Source organism: Meles meles, chromosome 6 (genome assembly GCF_922984935.1).
Source record: "Meles meles chromosome 6, mMelMel3.1 paternal haplotype, whole genome shotgun sequence".
Taxonomy (NCBI): Eukaryota; Metazoa; Chordata; class Mammalia; order Carnivora; family Mustelidae; genus Meles; species Meles meles.
This window is the reverse complement of record NC_060071.1, coordinates 6,342,794-6,358,953: the sequence shown is the minus strand read 5'-3', so window position 1 is coordinate 6,358,953 and position 16,160 is coordinate 6,342,794. Positions and strand designations below refer to the sequence as shown.

Below are 16,160 nucleotides of genomic sequence, written 5' to 3'. Positions count from 1 at the left end.
GCCCATGTTTTACAAATCTGCCTTCTCCAACCCCGCAGTTGGTCCTGGGCATGGTGGCAGGTTCCCTGTCACCAGAGGACTAGTCCACAAACCTTGCTAAAACTGGATGCCCTGCCTCCATGCAGGTCGGATCTCTGCCCCCTTTAATCCGCTCTTGGAGGAGCCCATCCAAACCCGGGCCACAAGCGTGACGATGTGCAAACAGCCCCAACAGGAAGCAGCACCACTCCAAAGTGAGTCTTGCCACCAAGGAGAGGGACCTATGACCACACACACCAGACTGCAGTCCCATCAGTGGGCTGGGGGCAAACATCTGGTCAGGTTCTGGGCGACAGGGGACACTGTACTGCAGGCACTATGGGACCTCTTCACCTTATATAAGGGCACTGATTTCAAGAGCAGGAGCTGTAACTAACTTTCTGAACAAACAGAAACAGACACAGAGTTAGACAAAACGAGGTGACAGAGGAATATGTCCCAAATGTAAGAACAGGACAAAAATCAGCAAAAGACCAAAGTGAAACAGAGATAAGTAACATGCCTGATGGAGAATTTAAATAATAAAGATTTAAATTTAAATGATAAATAATAAAATAATAGACTATTAATATATATTATATAATAATATAATTAATATAAGTAATAAATTTAAATAATAAAGAATTTAAATAATAAAGATACTCACTGGACTTGAGAAAAGACTGACAGATATCAGTGAGACCCTCAACAAAGAGATTAAAGAAGAACCAGTCAGAGAACAGAATAAATGAAATGGAAAAAACACTAGAGAGAATAAGTAGACAAGAAGCAGCAGAAGAATGGAGGACAGAGTAATGGAAAGTAATCAGGGCAAGCAGGTGAGAGGAAAAAAAATATGCAAAATGAGAAGAGACTTAGGGAACTTGGTGACTCCTTCCAGTGTAGTAACATTTGCGTTATAAGGATCCAGAAGGAGAAGAGAGAGAAAAGAGGACAGAAAATTTATTTCAAGAAATAATAACTGAAAACTTCTGTAATCTGGGGAAGGAAACAGATATCCAGATCCAGGAGGTATGGAAACTCCCCCAACAAAATTAACCCAAGGAGGCCCAAACTAACTAAGACATTTAGTAATTAAAACAGCAAAAAAACAGTGATAAAGAGAGAATTTTAAAGGACGTTAAGAGGGGTGTCTGAGTGGCTCAGTCAGTTAAACATCCATCTGTGGCTTAGGTCGTGGTCCCTGAATCCCAGGATCGAGCCCCACATCTGATTCCCTGCTCAGCGGAGAGCCTGCTTCTCCCTCTTCCTCTCCCCCAGCTCATGTTCTCTCTCACTCTTCCTTGCTCTCTCTCAAATAAAATCTTTAAAAAAAAAATAAATAAAATTAAAAAAAAAATAAAAGCAGTGAAGAGAAAAGTCATGTACAACATATTTTTTAGCAGAAACTTTGCAGGTCAGAAGAAAGTGACATCCTAAAATAGGAGTAATAATGAATTTCCCAACAAAAGCTAAAGGAGTTCATGACCACTAAACCAGCCTTGCAAGAAACGTTAAGGGTGGCTCTGAGTAGAAAGACCATAATTAAGAGTAAGAAAAGTAGCAAGCACGAAAGTGGTAAAAATAAGTTTATTTGTAAAAATCAGTGAAGAGACTCTCAAAAGGATGTAAAGTACGACACCATATACCTAAAATGTGGAGGGCAGAGGAGTAAAGAATGGGTTCAAACTCAACCTGCCCTCAACTGAAGATAGAATGCAACGTGTAGAGAATATAATACACAAATGTATTGGTAACCGCAAATCAAAAATCAGTAACAGATATGCAAAAAATAAAGAGGAAGGAATCCAAGTATATCATTAAAGAAAGCCACCAAACCGTGCGAGAAGAGAGCAAGAGAATAAAGGAACCAAGAGGAACTACAAAAAACCACCATCAAATAAGTAACAAAATGGCAATAAGTACATACCTATCAATAATTACTTGGAATGTAAATGGACTAAATGCTCCAATCAAAAAACAAAGACATAGGGTGACGGGATGAATAAAAAAATAAGATCAATCTATGTGCTGCCTACGAGCGACACATTTCAGACTGAAACTCACCTGCAGATGGAAAGTGCGGGGATGGAGACATTCATCGTGCAAATGGCTGTGAAGACAGCCAGGGTAGCAGTACTGACACAGGGCAAAATGGACTTTCAAACAAAGCCCGTGACAAGTAAGGACACTAAACAATCGTTAAGGGGACAATCCAACAAGAAGATAAAATAACTGTAAATATTTATGCACCCAACATGGGAAGACCCCAATAAATAAAGCAGCTAATAACAAGCATAAAGGAAGTAATCAATGCTAATACAATAACAGTAGGAGACTTTACCAGGCCATTTACATCAATGGACAGATCATCCAAACAGAAAAATCAACAAGGAGACAGCGGCTTTTGAATGACACACTAGACCAGGTTGGATCTAACAGACGTATCCAGAACATTCCATCCTATAACAGCAGGATATGCATTCAAGTGCACACGGAACACTCACCAGAATAGACCATATACTGGGACGCAAAACAAATCTCAACAAAATCAAAAAGATCAAAGTCATACCCTGTGCACCCTCTCTGACCACAACACTGTGAAACTAGAAATCAACCACAAGAAAAAATCTGGAAAGAACACAAGTACATGAGGTTAAATATGCAGTGAATATGAGTAAATATGAGGTTAAATATGAAGTAGGGTTAATTAGGCAGTGAAGGGGCCAACCGAGAAATCAAAGAGGAAACCAGAACATACACAGAGACAAAGGAAACTGAAAACACGACACTCCAAAATCTTTGGGATGAAACAAAAGTGGTTCTAAGAGGGAAGTTTATAGAAACACAGGCCGACCTCATGAAGCAAGAAGAATCTCAAAAAAAACTAACCTTATACCTAAAGGAGCTAGAAAAAGAACAACGAAACCCAAATCCAGTGGAAGGAAGGAAACAAAGATTAGAGAAGAAATAAATGATATACAGTGTGATAGAACACATCAATAAGAGAAGAGAGAAGAACCACATGGTCCTCTCAATTGATGCAGAAAAAGCATTTGACAAAATCCAGCATCCGTTCCTGATGAAAACGCTTCAAAGTATAGGGATAGAGGGAACATTCCTGAACTTCATAAAATCTATCTATGAAAGACCCACAGCAAATATCATCCTCAATGGGAAAAAGCTTGCAGCCTTCCCGTTGAGATCAGGAACACGACAAGGATGCCCACTCTCACCACTCTTGTTCAACATAGTATTAGAAGTTCTAGCAATGGCAATCAGACAACAAAGAGAAATAAAAGGTATCCAAATTGGCAAGGAAGAAGTCAAACTCTCTCTCTTCGCAGATGACATGATTCTTTATATGGAAAACCCCAAAGACTCCACCCCCAAACTACTAGAACTCATACAGCAATTCAGTAACGTGGCAGGATACAAAGTCAATGTACAGAAATCAGTGGCTTTCTTATACACTAACAATGAAAATGCAGAAAGGGAAATTAGAGAATCGATTCCATTTACTATAGCACCAAGAACCATAAGATACCTGGGCATAAACCTAACCAAAGAAGTAAAGGACCTGTACTCGAGGAAATACAGAACACTCATGAAAGAAATTGAAGAAGACACAAAAAGATGGAAGACTGTTCCATGCTCTTGGATTGGAAGAATAAACATTGTTAAAATGTCTATACTGCCTAGAGCAATCTATACTTTTAATGCCATTCCGATCAAAATTCCACCGATATTTTTCAAAGAGCTGGAGCAAATAATCCTAAAATTTGTATGGAGTCAGAAGAGACCCCGAATTGCTAAGGAAATGTTGAAAAACAAAAACAAAACTGGCGGCATCACGTTACCCGATTTCAAGCTTTACTACAAAGCTGTGATCACCAAGACAGCGTGGTACTGGCATAAAAACAGACACATAGACCAGTGGAACAGAGTGGAGAGCCCAGATATGGACCCTCAACTCTATGGTCAAATAATCTTCGACAAAACAGGAAAAAATATTCAATGGAAAAAAGACAGTCTCTTCAATAAATGGTGCTGGGAAAACTGGACAGCGATATGTAGAAGAATGAAACTCGACCATTCTCTTACACCGTTCACAAAGATAAACTCGAAATGGATAAAAGACCTCAACGTGAGACAGGAATCTATCAGAATCCTAGAGGAGAACATAGGCAGTAACCTCTTCAATATCAGCCACAGCAACTTCTTTCAAGATATGTCTCCAAAGGCCAAGGAAACAAAAGCAAAAATGAACTTTTGGGACTTCATCAAGATCAAAAGCTTCTGCACAGCAAAGGAAACAGTCAACAAAACAAAGAGGCAACCCACGGAATGGGAGAAGATATTTGTAAATGACAGTACAGACAAAAGGTTGATATCCAGGATCTACAAAGAACTTCTCAAACTCAACACACACAAAACAGATAATCATATCAAAAAATGGGCAGAAGATATGAACAGACACTTCTCCAACGAAGACATACAAATGGCTATCAGACACATGAAAAAATGTTCATCATCACTAGCCATCAGGGAGATTCAAATTAAAACAACATTGAGATACCACCTGACACCAGTTAGAATGGCCAAAATTAGCAAGACAGGAAACAACGTGTGCTGGAGAGGATGTGGAGAAAGGGGAACCCTCTTCCACTGTTGGTGGGAATGCAAGTTAGTGCAGCCACTTTGGAGAACAGTGTGGAGATTCCTGAAGAAATTAAAAATAGAGCTTCCCTATGACCCTGCAATTGCACTGCTGGGTATTTACCCCAAAGATACAGATGTAGTGAAAAGAAGGGCCATCTCTACCCCAATGTTTATTGCAGCAATGGCTACGGTCGCCAAACTGTGGAAAGAACCAAGATGCCCTTCAACGGATGAATGGATAAGGAAGATGTGGTCCATATACACAATGGAGTATTATGCCTCCATCAGAAAGGACGAATACCCAACTTTTGTAGCAACATGGACGGGACTGGAAGAAATTATGCTGAGCGAAATAAGTCAAGCAGAGAGTCAAGTATCATATGGTCTCACTTATTTGTGGAGCATAACAAATAACATGGAGGACATGGGGAGATGGAGAGGAGAGGGAGTTGAGGGAAACTGGAAGGGGAGATGAACCATGAGAGACTATGGACTCTGAAAAACAACCAGAGGGTTATGAAGGGGCGGGGGGGGGGGGGGTGGGAGGTTGAGGAACCAGGTGGTGGGTAATAGGGAGGGCACGTACTGCATGGAGCACTGGGTGTGGTGCAAAAACAATGAACACTGTTATGCTGTAAATAAGCAAATAAAAATAAATAAATAAATAAATAAATAAATAAATAAAAAAGAAATAAATGATATAGAAACTAAAGAAACCATAGAACAGATCGATGAAACCAGGAGCTGGTTCCTTGAAAAGATCAATGAAATTGATAAAGCTTTAGCCAAACCTATCCAAAAAAAAAAAAAAAATGAGAGACGAAGGACACAGACAAAATCAGAAATGAAAGCAAAATAACAACCAACAGCACAGAAATACAAAGGACTGTAAGAGAATATTATGAAAAATGATACGCCAACAAACTGAACAACCTAGAAGAAATGGATAAATTCCTAGAAACATAACCTCCCAAAACAACTGGGAATAGAAAATTTGAACAGACCGATTATCAGCAATGAAACTGAATTGGTAATTAAAACAAACAAACAAACAAACAAAAAACCCCCAACCAACAAAAGTCCAGGGCCAGATGGCTTCACAGGTGAATTCTACCAAATGTTTGTTTATTTCTTTATTTTTAAAGATTTTTATTTTAGGGAGAAAGCATGAGCAGGGGGAAGGGCAAAGGGGGAGGGAAACAAGCAGACTCCCCACTGAGTGGGGGGCCCAACACGGGGCCTGATCCCAGGACCCCGAGATCATGACCTGAGCAAAATCAAGAGTCAGACACTTAACCGACCGAGCCACCCAGGCTTCTCTCTACCGAACATTTAAAGAATTAATACCCATTGCTCTCAAACTATTCCAAATCCATTTTTTAAAAGATTTTATTTATTTATTTGACAGAGACCACAAGTAGGCAGAGAGGCAGGCAGAGAGAGAGGGGGGGGAAGCAGGCTCCCCGCTGAGCAGAGAGCCCGATCCGGGGCTCTATAGGACTCTGAGATCATGACCTGAGCCAAAGGCAGAGGCTTAACCCACTGAGCCACCCAGGCGCCCCTCCAAATCCCTATTGGAAAGCTTCCAAATCCATTCTAGGAGGCCAGTGCTACCCTGATACTAAAACCAGATAAAGACATTACCAAAAAAAGAACTGCAGGCCAGTATCTCTGATGAGCATAGATGCAAAAATCCTCAACAAAATACTAGCAAACCGAATCCAACAATACATTTTAAAAAAATCATTCACCACAATCAAGTGGGATTTATTCCCAGGATGCAGGGAGGGGTGGTCCAATATTTATAGATCAATCCACGTGCTACATCACATCAGTACGAGAAAGGACAAAAACCATAGGATCATTTCAACAGAGGCAGCAAAAGCACTTGACAGACTACGACGTCCACCCACGATAAAAACCCTCAACAAAAGTAGGTTCGGAGGGAACAAACCTCAACATAATGAAGGCCACAGATGATAAACCCGCAGCCAACACCACACTTAACGGTGAGAAACTGAGGTGCGCCTGGGTGGCTCAGTGGGTTAAAGCCTCTGCCTTCGGCTCAGGCCTCTCTGCCTACTTGTGATCTCTGTCAAATAAATAAATAAAATCTTTAAAAATAAAAAAAATAAAAAAAAAAAACGGTGAGAAACTGAGAGCTGTCCCCCTAAGGTCAGGAACAAGACAACGGTGTCCACTCTCCCCACATTTATTCAACACAGTACGGGAAATCTCGCCCCCAGCAATCAGACAACACAAAGAAATAAAAAGCAGCCAAATTGGTAGGAAAAAAGCAAAACTGTCACTATATGCAGATGACATGCTAGATACATCCACCAAAAGATGTAGAGACTCCACCAAAAGAACCTGCTAGAACTGATAAATGAATTCAGTAAAGCTGCAGGATACAGAACCAAGGTACTGAAATCTGTTGTAGCTCTTCACACTCATAATAAAGTAGCAGGAAGAGAAATTAAGAAAATAATACAAAATATCTAGGAATAAACCTAACCAAAGAGGTAAAAGACTTGTACTCTGAAAATCACAAAACACTGAAGAAAGACATGGAAGATGACACAAATGGAAAGACAGACCATGCTCACGGACTGGATGGGCAAATGTTGATAAAATGTCCGTTCCAGGGGCACCTGGGTGGCTCAGTGGGTTAAAGCCTCTGCCTTCAGCTCAGGCCATGATCCCAAGGTCCTGGGATCGAGCCCCGCATCGGGCTCTCTGCTCAGAGGGGAGCCTGCTTCCCCCCCCCGCCTGCCTCTCTGCCTACTTGTGATCTCTGTTTGTCAAATAAATAAATAAATAGACATGTGGATCAATGAAACGGAATAGAAAGACCAGAAATAAACCACGGTTATGGGGTTAATTAATTTTTGACAAAGGAGGCAAGACTATCCAACGGGAAAAAGTCTCTTCAACAACTGGTGCTGGGAAAACCGGACAGCTCCATGCAAAAGAATGAGACAGGACCACTTTCTCACACCACACACAAAAGGAAACTCAAAATGGATTAAGGACCTAAATGTGAGACCTGAAACCATAAAAATCACAGAAGGGAGCACAGGCAGTAACTTCTCTGACATCAGCTGTAGCAACTTTTTTTCAGCTAGGTCCCCTGAGGCAAGGGAAATAGACACAGAAATAAAGTTGGGGCCACGTCAAAATAAAAAGCTTCTGCACAGCAAGGAAACCATCAGCAGAACAAAAGGTAACCTATGGAATGGGAGAAGGTATTTGCAAACGACATATACAGTAAGGGATTAGTATCCAAAATATATGAAGAACTTATACAACTCAACACCAAAAAGACAAATAATCCAATTAAAAATGGGCAGAACACATGAACAGACATTTCTCTAAAGAAGACTTCCAGACAGCCAACACATGTACGTAAAGATGCTCAACATCACTCATCATCAGGGAAATGCAAATCAAGACCACAATGAGGTATCATCTCGTGCTTGTTAGAATGGCTGGAATTAAAAAGACAAGAAGTAACAAGTGTTGGGGAGGGTAGTGGGTGGGAAGGAAACCTCATGAACTATTGCTAGGAATGCAAATCAGGGCAGCCACTATGGAAGACAGTATGGAGGGTCCACAAAAAATTAAAAACAGAAATACCGTATGATCCAGTAATCAGTATTTACCTAAAGAAAATGGAAATGCTAATTTGAAAGAAGCATGCACTACATTTATTGCAGTATTAATTTTTTTTTAAGATTTTATTTATTTGAGGGACTGAGCGAGAGAAAGCACAAGCAGAAGGGAGAGGCAGAGGGGGAGGGAGAGGCAGACTCCTTGCTGAGCTGAGAGCTTGATGCGGGGCTCGATCCCAGGATCCTGGGATCATGACCTGAGCCGAAGGCAGGTGCTTAACTAAATGAGCCACCCAGGCGCCCCTCACTGCAGCATTATTTACAATAGCCAAGATACAGAAGCAGCCCAAGTGTTCACTGATAATTGAATGGATAAAGATGTGTATATACACAATGACTATCATTCAGCCCTAAAAAAAGAATGAGATCTTGCCATTTGCAACCACACGGATGGACCCAGAGAGTATTATCCTAAGTGAAATAAGAGAAAGACAAATACTATATGACTTTTGCCAGTATGCAGAATTTAAAGGATGAACAAACAGCACAAACAGGCATCACAAACAGACCCATCAGCACAGAGAACAAACTGATGGCTGCTAGTGGGAGGGAGAATGGGTAGAAAGGGTGAAGGGGAGTGAGAGGCTCAAGCTTCCAGCTATGGAATGAAAAAATCATGGGGATGAAAGAGGCACAGCATACGGAATATAGCCAGTGCTACTGAACAGTGTGGGGTGGGGACAGGGGACAGCTGCACTTGTGGTGGAGCCCAGCACAAGCACAGACTTGTCAAATCACTGGCTGCACACCCGAAACTACTGTAACATTGTGTGTCAACTATACTTCCAAAAAAACCCCCCAAACCCCAGCAGATTAAACTATTAACAGATAAGACCAGTCTGGATGGGTAGACTACAGTATTGCCCTAGGCTTCCGTACATTTGGCTGATCAACCAGTAGGGTCTGTTGCCCCATATGTGTGGGATGGCAAGATCTCTTTCTTTTTTTAGGGCTGAATGATGGGGACCCCTAGCAAGGCACCCAATCCTGTAAAGATACAGAAGTCGTGGGAAATGGCCGTGGTCCCAACTCTTCCCAAAGAGCAAGGTGCTGTGCTGCTGAGAACACCAAGCCCCATCATGCCTGGGAAAGGGATTATCTACCAGAACCTGCCTCGGGATATCCCGTCAGGTTGGGTGAGTGACTTCACACCCCCACATGAGAGGAAACTGTCCAATCTCCACGGGGATTCTGTTGTCCTGCTACAAGCTGGACTTGCTGAAACGCACTATAGGTGGAATGGAATATGCACCATTGAACGAGGGAAGAAGGTGGGCGCTGGATACATTCCACCCCCATCCATCTTTACACACCTGACCGTGCTGTCTCCCCTAGCCAACATGCATGGTTTGCACAACCAGGCCAATTTCCTAAAGGGGCCAATCTGTGTCTCCTCAATGCGAGGTGGACATTGTTTCCAGTAATACGATGTGGCCGCCATCTCGGTTCCCTCCTCTGGCCCGGTGGTTACGGCACACATAGAAACCCTTATTGAATTCATCCAGGAAGCCTTAGAGAATAGCCAATAAAGTCTATTCTTACTGAACACTGATGTCTCTGTTGAGAACAGCTATCCTCCAACAGCATGGCCTGGGACATTGTTACTCCACGAGGAGGCACCTGTGCCATTATCCAGACAGACTGTGGTGTGTTCACAGCTGAGTCTGCTGACGTATGGTCTTTATTAAATCACACAACAACATAAGTGAACACCGAGTGATCACACCCCCAGCCTTGGGGACTCAGAAATGAGTGGTTCACATCATGGGGCTCTTAGAAAAAGCAGTGACTGATTTTGGAATTTGGAATCAGTGTCTTATTCTGTATTCTCTCTTACATGTGCCTATTGTTCCTGGGGCATCTGCCTCCAAGATAGCCAGATGGCCACCAAAAGAGCCACCTTGAAGTGAATCCAACGCCTTGCTGATGGCTCAGAGCCCACTGCAGAAAGAAGGGCACCCAAGACAAGTTCCCGTGCTTAGTAAACCTGCCACCTTCCTACTTGGAGTGGCTGTCTCTTCCTCCCATTTCTTCTGCCCTCCGAGTGTGGGGACCTATTTCGGGTTATCCCTGGGAAGCTCCAGAGGGGGTTACAAACCAACAAAATGATAAACGGGTGTATGGATGAGACAGACATATGGACGGATGGGTAGAAAGACAGGGAAGATGGAACAGAGAAGTAAGTGGCCAGGGAACCAGGAGGGGAGGGTGGCATGAGGAAGGGGTACCTTGCTTTCGATGCCCACCCTTCCCTTCTCACTGGTCTCCAGCAGGAGTGGCCTTCCTGCCTCTTCTGTGTTTAAAGCTGAGCCGACCCCCTCTCCCCCAGGGCTGCCGACTTCTGTGGAACACCAGCCTCACCCTGGGAGGCCGGGAGGTCATTCACCAAAGCAGCCAGAAGCCAGGAGCACGAGGGCCTGAACATCCTCGGCTTCCAGTGAACTTGGGCCCTGGGGCCCATGTGTCTCGATCCCAGTACTCCAGTCACCACTCCAAGGTCCCAACACTGACCTGCACCTGGCTCTGGGCGGCGGCGACCCTCTTGCGGAACTCCTGGAGCTGGGAGCGCTCGCCTGCGTCCTGAGGCTCTTTGCCCTCGAGCTCCCGCAGCTGCCTCTGGCTTTCGCTCAGCTCAGCCCGCACCTGTTCTGCCTCCTGCTCCAGCTCCCGGATGTGCTGGCTGTGCTGGCGGTTCAGGGCCTGGGCCGCCTTCCCTGGAAGAAGGGCAGGGGCGGGGGCGGCATGCTCCTCAGTACAGGCTGCCCCTCTCCACCAGGGAGGACCATCCCTTCGCTCCCCTGGGCAGGGTTCCAGACGGCTGTCCGCCATGGGCACCTGCATGGGTTTTGCCGAGCTTTGGTTCCACTGGTACCGTGAGCTACTTACTTAATCTACTTTCTTTTAAATCACTCGCTTTTTAAATGAGTCTTATTGATAACAGCAATCCGGGGATATTATGGATTAAACTGGCTTTAGTTTTACCTAATACGTGCTAACAAATACAGAGCTTGGGCCTGCATATAATTAAGCCTCCAGAATTAACTTCCTTCGCAGGAAATCTGAGGACAGAGGAACAGGTTAAATAACACCACAAGGAAGCAAATAGGCAAACCCAGAACACGGGGGTGGGGGGTGGGTTGAGACATGTGAGAAGGAGCTAGAAGGGAGACTTCAGAGGCCTAACAAGCGCACACAGCACGCGGGACACGTGGGGAGCTGGGTTCCAGCAAACCAGTGATCTGCACACACTGCCGAGAACTGAGGGGACGGGCCCGTGCCTTGGGCATGCGGGTGACAGTAAGTTTTGTTAGATATGCTCACGGCATTTCGGTTAAAATGTCCAAAAAGAGGCACACCGAAAGGTGTGGGGGCCCAATGACAAGATGCCAGGGATTTGCTTCGAAACCCTCAGCAAAGAGAAAAGGGAGCGATGAAGGCGGGGAAAAGCTCGTAACGCTAAATCTGGGTGGTGCGTGAGGGCCCCACTGGTCCAGTCTCTCCCTGTGGGTCTGAAATTTTTCATAAGGCATTTTGTAATAAACATATAACCATTAAAATAAAAAGGCTCAGCTGGTCACTACCTCACACCGTTCCCAGCCCCTTGACGCGCATCGCCGGTGGCAGACAGCGTGATCTGGGGACACTGTTTGCTCCCTAAGACTGAGAGTCCGTGTGCATCACGGGGCCTAACCCAGCACGTTCCTTATAAATACAACGCCTACTACTGCCAGGTGATGCGAACCAGCCTAATCACTCCAGCTGAATTAACTCACTTCAACAACCCATAGGTTGTACCCACAGGTACAACTACCAGCCCCACTTTAGAGATGAGAAGACCGAGTCGCAGAGGCGCTATCCTACTTGCTCAAGGTCCTCCAGCTGGAAGAGGCTGGCTTGTTACCAAACCTAAACCATCCGGCCCCCGCCCCTAACCACCCTCAGGTGGGAGCCCCACCCGAGAGCCCACCCCCTCACCTGTGCGGACCAGCTCGCTGATGAGCTCCTCCTTCATGCGGATGTTGATGGCCAGTTCTCGGATCTTCTGCTGGGCTTGGGCCAGCCGCCACTCAGACGCCATGGCAGCTGGGGTCTGACGGGGTCGAGCCGGGGCCTTGCTCCCACCACTGACTGTAACAAGCCCACTGTCAAGGCTGCTGCCCCAATAGGGGGCGGTGGGGGAGGGAAGTGGCACACCCCGGGCAGGGGTGGGCAGGGGTGGGCAGGGACAGCCAGGGACGAGGTGTGGACCGTCCAGGAGGGCAGTGCAGGACCACGGAGGGGAGAGTCAGAGCCCTCTCTGCCCCAGACCCAGCTCACCTCTGAGCCCTGGGATGGCAGCACCCACTTCCTCAAGGTTAAGCTCTGGACCCTTCCGGTCCAGTGGACTCTCTGGGCGGGCCCCCACCCTCTGGCTCCACTTGCTGATCCCGTTTCTGGAAGACAGAAGCAGGAGTGTGTACGCTTCCCCACCAGAGGAAGGAAGAGAAGCCGCTGGGCCTTCTGTCCCCTCAGAGTCAGTGGAACCCAGGGGGGCAGTCTGGGGGAACTGAGGCCCGGGGCTGAGCTGTTGGGGGCACTGAGGGCCGCCTTGAAGGCTGGGAACTGGGAACCCCACAGCACGTTCACCGCAGAGAGAACCCTGGGTTCCAAGCCCACCGTCCCCGTCTGTACCTCCCAGCAGGACCTGGAGGTGGGGGCAGCCCGGGCCTCCAGCGGGATCCTCCCGGGCCCAACCTGGGCGCTGAGCTGCTTCCTGTCAGGTGGGCGGCGGGTCCCACTCACCTGCGCCCGTGCAGGGGCCGCGGCTGCTCCGCTGCTTGCTCCTCCTCCTCCGCTGCCGCCACGGATGAGCCGCTTCCGTTTCCGGGCCCGTCTGCCTCCACCTTGGCTCCCGCCTCTCTGCCATTTGTCACCTGCTAGGGGAGTGCCGATGGCCTCAGGACCGGAAGCCTCCAGGGCATCCTCCATCAGTCATTTCCCATCACCAGTCTTTGCCCCCCTCATGCCTCCCTTCCCCACCGCCCATCCCAAGTTGGAGCAGGAGCTCCCCCTTTCCCCCCAAGGCACGCACAGCACCTGGGACTCCTCAGGTGACAATCTGCCCTTCCTTTGTATACAGGCCATCGGCATCCAAGTCTGCACTCTGCCGGAGTGCTGGGTGTATAACAGACTCCTGCCAAACTCACACCCTCCCTCTCTGTGCCTCGGGCTATTACAGAGGACATGACTCAGAGCTTTGAGGAAGACGGAGGAACAGCCTTTGTCCAAAAGGTCATAAGTAGGAGGACAAGCTCAGGGAGATTAGGGCTTTTGGAAAAGTATACTTGCAAAGACAAAAGGGGTGGCGTATACAAGCTTCCCAGCCAGTGCTGGAAGCCAGAATCCCCTCTGTAACCTTCTCACTCCACAATCTCCAGCCAGCCCCGGGATGCCCAATGGCAGCAGATCCTTCTGAGCGGCCCGACAGAGTCACCGAAATTTTGGCCCTTCCCCTAGGGGCACTGGAAAGGGGCATCTCCCAGCTGGTCCCAGGAAAGCCCAGGGTGAGCGGCACATTGCCGGGCACTGCCCTTCCCCTGCCTGAGGCTGTCCAGTTCAAGAGACAGCCTGCCTCGCCACCTCCTCACCTCTCCCCAGTTCTCGGGGACAGCTTCGTCTCCAGGAAGGCAGGCAGGAGGCACCATGCCCAGCGCGTGGCTGTGGGCACCCCCCAGAGGGGCTGTGTGAGGCCGAGGCACAAAGGACCCAGGAGGCAGACCCTGCAGGAGCCCTGGGGCCCCCCAGCCGGGCCGCACCAGTTCCAGCCGCAGCCGCAGCTCTGCTATTTCCTGCTGCTGCTCCCGCAGTCGGTCGCTCTGCAAGACAAGTTCCCGGGGCTGATGGGAGACGCAGATGCCGAGGGTGCACGGACGCCGACTGGCAGAAGTGCAGAAACCTGTAGAACAGGTCTGAGGCCACCCCACCTTCTCTAAAACCGAGAAGGGCCAAATATCTCTGACCACCTCTTGGGCCCCCGCACGCCCCCAACACAGGCTGCACTAGTTCAGGGTCAAATTCTCACCCCATCCTATTAGGCCCTATCCCGCCCTCCATGTCAATCCTCCACTTTCATGCCAATCACAGCCGCCAGAGGGCGCCAGCAGCACTGCTGACTCAGTTACGTTGGGACAAAAAGGCCCGACTCCAGGGACAGACCCGCAAGCCCTCCAGTCCCACCTCTCATCCCCACTCACCGCCATCCGCGCGCCCACCCACCCGATTCTGTTCCTCACCTCCACGCTTTTGCCCAGCTGTGCCTGCCCCATCCCTTCCCACCCTCTCAGAAGCCGGCCCTGGCTAACTCCCTCTGCTGCGGAGACACTCGGCCCAGTTTCCCCTCGAGGAAGCCCGCCACGCACCTGCAGTTTGTACTGCTCCATGGCGTCCTCCAGCGCGGCCAGAAAGTCTCGGTTCTCCTCCTCCAGCCGGGCCACCTGGCTCTGCAGTGCAAGCAGCTGCACTGCCCCGTCCTCGTCCTACGGGGCAAGGAGAGAGGCTTCAGGGACTCGAGCTGGCAGGAAAAAGCTGCCTTTCTCTGGGACACCCCAGCCCTCCCTCTGCCCTGCCAGGGGCTCCCCTAGTCCAACTTGCTACTCCGCTGCAGGCCCTGCCTGGCAATCGGGGCTCCAGAGCCCACCCTGCCAGAGGTCCCCTCTGCAAGCTATTGGGGCCATCTCTTGTCATTATTAATGACATTAATTATTGTCATTATTATTATTAATTATTTGTCATTATTAATTATTAATGTCATTATAACTTTTATTGACAAAAATAACATCACCGCTATTACTAGGACCAACCTACGGAGACTCCACAGGGTGCTGGGCTGGGCCCTTGATACACCTCCGGCCCTTACAACATCCCCAGAAGGTAGATACCAACGTTAGCCCCATTTCACAGAGACCCTGAGGCTCAGAGAGGGTAGGGAATGCGATCGAGGTGATCATCAGAAGGGGCCTCTGAATTGGAAATGGGCTCTGCTGATGGACACGGGGCAGGGGCACTGCTGGCTTCATGAAGACCTTTTCCTTGCCCTTCCCTCTCTCCCCGGGGCCACACCTGGCCCTTGGCCACCGTCGGCCCGCCGGGCCCCTGCGTGGCCTGCTCCTCGGCGGAGGCGCTCTCGATGCCGCTGTCCGGCCCGGAGGCGGAGCTCAGGGAGCTGCGCTCGCCCTCGACAGCGCACAGCCAGTCGCGCACCTTGCGGGCCGCGGCGCCGGGCAGCCCGGGCTCGGCCTGCAGCTCGCGCAGGAGGCTGTAGGCGGCGTCGGTGCGGGCCCGGTAGCGCGCGCACTCCGCGCCCAGACGGGCGGCGGCGGCGGCAGCTGCGGCTGGGGCGGGGGCGTTGGCGGCGCCGGGGACGCGCCGGCCGCGGTGGATGATGCGCGTCTCCGAGCGGTGGCGCGGGGGCCCCCGCGTGCCGGCCGCCGCCTCCTCGGGGGCGCGCTCGGTTTCTGGCCGCCAGTTGACCGTGGCGCGGTTGCGGATGTTCTGGGCGCGGCTGGCGTAGTTGAGGGTGTTCAGGGTCTCGTCGAAGTCGGAGGAGGAGGGACTGACGCAGGCGATCATCACCGTCTTGGCGTTCCCGCCCAGCGAGTCTTTGAGGATCCTGAGGACGCCAGGTGGGCCACGTCAGGGGCCCCGGAGCGCCCGGACCTCGAATCGGACCCCGCGGGCCGGCAGCTCGGACTGGTGGGCGGCGCGCCCCGGAAGCCAGACCGGACCCATCCCCTACTCGCCTCCCCCTACCCCGCCGCCTTTCCCCACCAG

The 16,160-nt window shown here is 48.9% G+C and overlaps 1 protein-coding gene across 2 annotated transcripts in view; it reads right to left on the bottom strand.

Moving 5' to 3' along the window:
* The window catches only part of KIF7 (kinesin family member 7), a 41,508-nt gene that overhangs the window by 8,122 nt on the left and 17,226 nt on the right, over nucleotides 1-16,160 (bottom strand). Inside the window, exons 6-12 of one of the 2 annotated variants that reach the window (XM_046009884.1) lie at nucleotides 15,450-15,999; nucleotides 14,750-14,866; nucleotides 13,979-14,206; nucleotides 13,134-13,267; nucleotides 12,669-12,784; nucleotides 12,327-12,479; nucleotides 10,863-11,065 (exon numbers count right to left, since the gene is read on the bottom strand). In XM_046009884.1, coding sequence (XP_045865840.1) covers nucleotides 10,863-11,065; nucleotides 12,327-12,479; nucleotides 12,669-12,784; nucleotides 13,134-13,267; nucleotides 13,979-14,206; nucleotides 14,750-14,866; nucleotides 15,450-15,999 — 1,501 coding nt within the window. Of the gene's footprint in view, nucleotides 1-10,862; nucleotides 11,066-12,326; nucleotides 12,480-12,668; nucleotides 12,785-13,133; nucleotides 13,268-13,978; nucleotides 14,300-14,749; nucleotides 14,867-15,449; nucleotides 16,000-16,160 lie in introns of both variants that reach the window. The other variant, XM_046009883.1, reaches the window with a different exon arrangement.